At 37.3% G+C, this 7,177-nt stretch overlaps 1 protein-coding gene across 2 annotated transcripts in view; it reads right to left on the bottom strand.

Moving 5' to 3' along the window:
* Positions 1-4,825: 4,825 nt before the first annotated feature.
* Positions 4,826-7,177, bottom strand: part of ESRRG (estrogen related receptor gamma) — a 435,178-nt gene continuing 432,826 nt past the window's right edge. For both annotated transcript variants that reach the window (XM_057544245.1, XM_057544241.1), the window contains exon 7: positions 4,826-6,542. In XM_057544245.1, the coding sequence (XP_057400228.1) occupies positions 6,298-6,542 (245 nt within the window). In that variant the 3' untranslated portion in view covers positions 4,826-6,297. The remainder of the gene's footprint in view (positions 6,543-7,177) is intronic.

Below are 7,177 nucleotides of genomic sequence, written 5' to 3'. Positions count from 1 at the left end.
GTGAGCTGGTAGCAATTGTATTGTTGCAATCCAAGCTCACGTTTCAGTAGGTCATTACCATCATAACAAGCCCTTGGACCAACTGGCATGGACATGCAACATTGAGCCCCTGATGGGCACATTATTTCAGACCTTTAACTTCACGGAGAACAAGACAAATACTCCTGGGAAAGGGGGATTATATTTTGAAATCCCTTTCTTTTCTGTTTTGTTTCATAATAAGATGCAGTGTACAATCAGTCTACTGCTACTTGTTTCATTGTTTTTCCACACTACCAAGGGGCACCAGAAGCTAGACTTAGAGATCTGAAAGGGCCAGAAACACTGACTTAAACCCTCTATGTCTATTGGACTATGGAACTTTCCATTCAATGTGTACACCACTGTAGATGAAACAAAAACCTTAAGCATTTCTCTTTTCTTTGACAGTTTAATCACAAATTAAACAACAAACAAAGTGTACCTAAAGTTTTTGCATAGGCCCAAGAATGAAATATTCTATCTCAGTTCTATTTCATTTCTACCTCTTACCTAAATCAGCAACTTGCAAAATATAGGTAACAGGAATCATTCCAAGAAATCAATTTTGTGCTAATTGGGTTGCTCTTTTGTTTTTTCAGTAGGGAAAAAGCAGGCATTTTGAACCACACCTAAATTAATTTTAAAGCACATGAAAGGGCCAAACGAGCATGACTCAAAAAAAAAAAAAAAAGATTGTGTGATATTCTGTACAGGTGTTTAACAGGTATCTCCATTTTTACCTGGGGCATAACCAGAAGATATGGCTTGGGAATCATCGAAGAAAACGTGTGTTCTCCACGTGTGCTGGGGCAGGATGAAGGTGGGAGGGTTGAGGGCGGGTAGCTGGCCAGGGGGAGTGGAGGTGAAAACCATCCAAATGCATTTCATTGGCTTTGTGAGTTAAAAAGTAAAAAGGTTAAGTCCTTTCGTCCTGATATTAAAAAAAAAAAAAAAATAGTCTAAAACTCTCACAAAAATTCAGAGCCAATATCTGAAAAGGTTTTTTTCTTTTAAATTTTTTAGAACATTCCTGGCTTATTTGAGAAAAGTATAAAACTTTAAAGCAGTGGTTTCCTCATTTTGTCTTCACATTAGAATCACCTGGAGATTGTTTTAAACTATTCCAAAGCCCAGGCCAATTAAACCCCAATCTTCAATATGAGCGCCAGGGATTTTTAACATTTCTTCACATGATTCCAATATTCTGCCAAGTTCGAGAACCACCACTTAAAAAAAAAAAATCACTTATACACAACAGGTAAAAATAAAAGTGATCCTTTAACATAAACACATAACTCATTTGTCAAATCTCCTAGTTGTTTATATACCAAGAAATGCAACAAATGTCAAAAATCCTACTGTTATTTTTTACACCTGAGGCAACCGTGATAAATACATCAGTACCAGCAAAGCTGCTCTGTAATAATTCTAAATTATAAAAAACAGAATTCTGACATAGACGTTCTCAAAAGCATGCGTGTGTGTGTGTGTGTGTGTGTGCGTGTGTGTGTGTGTAGAATACATACTTTTAAATGAGGACCTATTGGAAGATTACAGGCATGATTTTCCTTCTTAGGTTTGTCTCTTGCATGGTCTCAGTTTTACCCAAATATTTTGCAACTATCCATAATAAAACATGTCGGATTCTACGTTGGGCTACTGCCACTCAAAGGACATTCGAATAGGAAAGACAAGTCTTGAGTTCTGCGGCCAGCTAGTGCATCTTAGTGATTTAGGTAATCTCACGCCCCTAAATCGGATGCAGTGCGGGTGGGGGGCTTTTGTGTCATCAGCTTGCTTCTCTAGAGAACCAGCCACCTCGGAAAGGTGAGAAACACGCTGGGCAAACACAATGACAGGACGCTGTCCGGATAGGCAGAGAAGCCAAGAAAGCACATATTAGCACCTTGCTGATGGCTCCAGGAGGGGCCCGTGGAAGAATAGCTGACCCTGAGCAGCAAGGGCCCTCACCTCTCCCGGCAAAAAAGCCAAAGGGAAGCCACTTGCTGTCAGCAGTGCTGTTTAACCCTCCTGAGTTCCAAGACAGCTCCCCGTCCTCAGGCTCACCGATCTAGAAGCTCTGCTGCTGCCCTGTTCAGGAAATCCTGCCGGCCACTCCGCTCAGCGCTGCTCCGCGGACTCTGCAGCTCAGCTGGCTGCCAAGCTCAGAGCCAGCGCCTGATTTAATTGTGGATGGAGGGAAATAATAGGTATCTCTAGCAGATTTTAATAGGATCTTAAAATAGGGGGAAAGTTTTCTGTTATGACATTGACACAGAGGCGACAATTTGGAGTAATGCAGAATGATGTGGAGATGCTTTAAGATTAAATAAGAGCTATATAAAGGCTTGTCAGAATGAATTCTAATGTGCCTGAGACACTTTGCATACTCTTAAATATGCAAAATGTCTCTTGGCACCCTAGAATTCATTCTGACAAGCCTTTATATAGCTCTTCTTTAACCTCCCACTTTATTTTTAGGGAACAGGTACTCAGATACTCTTTGAATGCAAGCAACAAAGGGCAGTGTTTACTGATTTGGTTCTTTAGTGGGGGAGGGAGCGTGAAAAAAGAAAACACCGTACAAAAGAGCAATCAAAAGTGGAAGCATGTTTAATATTGCTCTACCGTCATCCTGAAAGGCATAATAATTTGAGTTACACATCTGAACTGATTGGAGTTACAGAATCATATCTCCCTTTTGCATTTAACAATATATACAATATAAAATAAATACATTTACACAAATGGACATTTGCTGGAGCACACAGTATGGTACACATCACAAAAATATACAATTGATTGCTTTACAGATGTGAAGCCCATCTACAGCTATAGACAAGGTTTTATTATTATTATTCTTTTTACTACTGGCTATAATGCAACTCCTGGATTATTATAAGCAGTTAAAATTTTTTTTGTCCTTTTACGATCTTTGCACATAAGACTGCCATAAAATGTTTTCCTAGGCAGGTAAACAGAGACGCTTAAATAATTAAAATACAATCACCAACACTCATTTTCTCTTCTATAAGAAAAATAGCAGTTTTAAATTTTTTATATCTTTTATGTTATCATTTAAATGCAAAATAGTGGAATAAATACAACAATCTGATCTGATTGAAACACAAGTGTAACTACAGGTAGTCACACAATCATATTGCTCTAAATAAGAACAAACCTAAAAGAAGCAAAATGACAATTAAAATCATACGGCTAAAACATACACCTTGATAACTTTCCAATACTTCACATTAAGTAAATGGTCTTGCTTGAAACTTGAAAAACTTACCTCAAGTGAGGTTTAAGATGAAGCATTTACCCTAAAGCCCGTGCAGTTGTTTTAGATCTAAATTTTAGTTGTGTTTCCTATTTGTGAGATACTTGTTCTCTTGCGATGCTGAGAGTCAATTACACTGAAAACTAAACATTGTTCTTCGTTCTTTTTACATCTCTCCATCTTGCGTTTTCAGTTGGTTGGCTTTTACTCCTTAAGCCCAAGTACTTTAATGTGATACAGTGAAAACAATGTATATAGTGTATATATTTAATTTATATATATAGTGTGGTTGAATAGTAGTAACTTAAACCCTGCACAAACTGTCTGGAAAATAATCTGTTTTAAACACTTACATATATAAATAATCTTAGAGAATCAGCACCTTTTTTTTTTTCCCCCAGGAGTTGTATTTTCCGTTGTTATTTTTCAAGGGATATGCCAATTTCTGAACTCCTATCACAGCTATAAATTTCAAGTTATTGACCATCTGAATGAATTGCTAACGATGATTTATCTAGAATCACACTACAGTCACTTCTCTACTGAGAAACCACAATCTACAATTATAGTCCCATATAGCTAATGATAGATACACAGTATTCCTAGCACTAGGTTGATGAAACATCAACCCAAGGTATTTTGTTTAAAGCACACAAAGTAGCAATAGTTTTGGAAACGTGTCCGCACCAAAAAGTTTCGCAACAACACAGAGCGAGTTTATAACAACATCTGAGAGATGATTGAGTGAAAGCCATATATACAGCATTTAAAAATTAGACTTATCTATATTCTTGAAATATTCAAAGTTTTATTTCTAAGCTATACATTGGTATTCTATAATAAACCATTAGAGAAATTATTCCTTGTTTTGAAAATATCATTATGATTTTGATGTGTATCTGTTCATAATGAATACTTGTTTGGAGTTTCAATCTCTTAATTATTATTAGGAAGAACCTTATTAATGGTAAGGAATAGAATATACTACTGTAGTCTCCTGAGGAATTGTACATCCAATATTGTCTCTAATTCTACCCTGTGTCTAAAAGCACACACCACAAGAATCCAAACACCACAAGAACAAGACAACAGTCTTCGAATGCAACATAAAATTCAGAAAAGCACAGCAAACATGAAACATTGAAAAGCTGAACTACATTTCTTTTGTTTGTTAGGATTACAATTTTAATTACATCTGTGTACATAGAATAAGACTGTTCACATAATACAGGGAGCAGCTACTAACACTGGTCCATTGGTATAGCATTTGATGGAGGTTACTGTTTATTGGTTATTCAGCGATTGTAGATTTCGGGGGTATCTAATTGATTTCTTCATTAGATTACACCTCTTAACAGTCTGGGACCTTACTGACTTTCTTGCTGTGACAATACTGGTTGAAAAGCACATAGATTGGCTTAGCTCTTGGTAAAAACTGCAGATTAATTTAGACAAACATTCCTAAATGAATCAACCCATAGAGATTAGGTTTTAGAATTTGGTCAGGCGTCTGCTGTCTTTGATAAATTTTTTTTTTTTTTTTTTTTTTCAAATTCTGGCATTTGCCTTATTGCCTCTTAGGTGAATACTGGCTCACAGCTCCTTCTGAGAAAAGGTCTGTAACTCTGCAAACAGGCAGCAACTCATTCCTAACCACCGTGGCAGCTAGAAATCCTATGGCAACTGGACCTCCCAGGTAGAGAGGTGCACTCATGATCATTCTACGGATCTGTATTCCACGTGTAGTGCTTATATATGTGACTACTCAGAGTCACTGCAGGTGTAATCTAATCCTTTGTGTCAGTGAACATTTAGGTAAACTGGAGCTCATGTTAAGAAATTGATGTTTGGGACCAGACTGGCACACAACATAAATTGCATCCGTGATAATATGCACCTTCCCTTCAACTATTGCTTGAGTAAGTTAAATTCCCATATTAATAAATGGCTGAAAAGTGGTAAAGCTGGTACAAAAAAATCTCCATTTGTAAGAAGAAATGAAACATTTTTTTTAAAAATCTTCCTTCAGGATTCATTTGTCCTTCATTATTGTTCATAATTGTTCAAAGCCAGCACAAAATTGCAGTATTCTTATTTCTCTTTAGTATTGCATGAATGAATAAAGCTTAAACTATTCCCTGAAAAAGTTACATAGTCGCTAAACTAACAAATACCTGGAAGACTTGAAAAAACAATTAAGGAATCAAATGGCTGTAACTGATCTAGATGGAAAAGCAATGATAAGAAGCAGCCGATGCAACGTTGCTTAAGTCGTCTAATTAGAGGCTGCTCCCGTGGAATCTAATACTGCACTCAGTCAATTTGTGTATGTTGCACTGTACTCTTAGGTACCGCGGTTCTCTCTCTTTGATTCCTTAGTCACTGGGGATGTTATGGTTCACAAGAAGTTCACTGGTATCCATATTATGGATCTCCATCCTTTGGCAGGGCTGGCTTCCATCACTCTCCAATTAGAGACTTCTTTTAAAAGTTCAGCAGCAGAAGGAAGGAAGGAAGGAAGGAAGGAGGAAGGGAGGGAGGGAAAGAAAAAGAAAGGAAAAGCAGCAACATTTTCTTATAACCAGAGCTATTAAAATTTAAAAGAAAGGGGAAGAATGAGAAAAAGAGGGAGGAAAGTAGAAGAAGAAAGGAAGGAGGGCGGGAGGGAAGGAAGGAAGGAAGGAAGAAAGGAAAGGAGAGAGTGGGGAACCAGCCATGAAGGAAGCAAGAAACGAAGGAGAAAGAGAATAGGGCGGGGAAAAAAAAAAAGAGCAAAAGAAACAGAGAAAAGATGAGATTAAGGTAGAAAAAAACTCATCAGGAGGATACAGAGGAATCTGAAAGCTGCTTCATAGTCTTGCTGCTAAATGATCAGTGCAGTCTTACTTGATTTTTGATGTTGTTAACTAAACTCTAAGTTTTTTTTTTGACATCACTCTTGGGTTTATTTTTCCCTTTTTCGGCGTGCAGGATAGGATGCCTGGGGAAGCTTTTAGTCAGACCTTGGCCTCCAGCATTTCCAAAAAAAGTTTGTGCATGGGGACTTTGCCCTCCAGTTTGATGTTGTAGAAATGCTGCACGGCCTTGGTAGAGGTCTGCCTGAGGAGTGGCAGTGTCATCAGCATCTTGCCAGCCCTGCGAGGGTCCTCCATGTGCTGGCCGGCCTCGTAATCCTGCAAGGCCTCATGTAAGACATCCTGAAGCTTCTGAACGGCTTCGACATCTTCTATGTGCATGGAGTCTGTACAAGGCCAAAAAGATAAACAATATTAACAACAATAAAAAATACGTTGATTCGAGTTATGAAACTCAAATCTTATTACTGAACTTCTCTATGCTGTGATTCGTTCAGAGACTCTCACATTTCCAAAATTTCCATTTTACTTTTCTAAATTTCACTGCAGTAGATAATTTACAATACTGGCTTAGAACATGGGAATTTCTACAAAAAGCCTATATTTAAAACATGTGGGTTTCTCTCCTCCTGAGACTGAGCAAGTGAACACTTTAACAGATAACAGTCTTGGCTGTTTTATTCATTATCTCATTCGTGTATTTATTCATTCATTCAATTATAAAAGGCCATCTATTAAAAAATTATTCTATGTAACGTTGTCTAAAATTCAGACCTTGTGCTCAAAAAGCCCATATGTCCCAAAAGGGAAAAAAAAAAGTTGATAACCAAAATTTTAAGAACTCCATGTAAACACACCGAACCTAACACTATGCTCAGTTGTAGACTGTACAGAAATCACAATACATTGCTCATCTTTTTAGGATTTTTAGTGTACTCTTAACAGTTCATTAAAACATCCTGACATAGCCTGCTTCTCTGCAGACTTTAGATTAATGAATTCTGAAATACTTTTCACATTT

This window comes from Balaenoptera acutorostrata, chromosome 1, assembly GCF_949987535.1.
Source record: "Balaenoptera acutorostrata chromosome 1, mBalAcu1.1, whole genome shotgun sequence".
Lineage (NCBI taxonomy): Eukaryota > Metazoa > Chordata > Mammalia > Artiodactyla > Balaenopteridae > Balaenoptera > Balaenoptera acutorostrata.
Note: the sequence above shows the minus strand (reverse complement) of the source record. Positions and strands in the feature narration are given on the sequence as shown.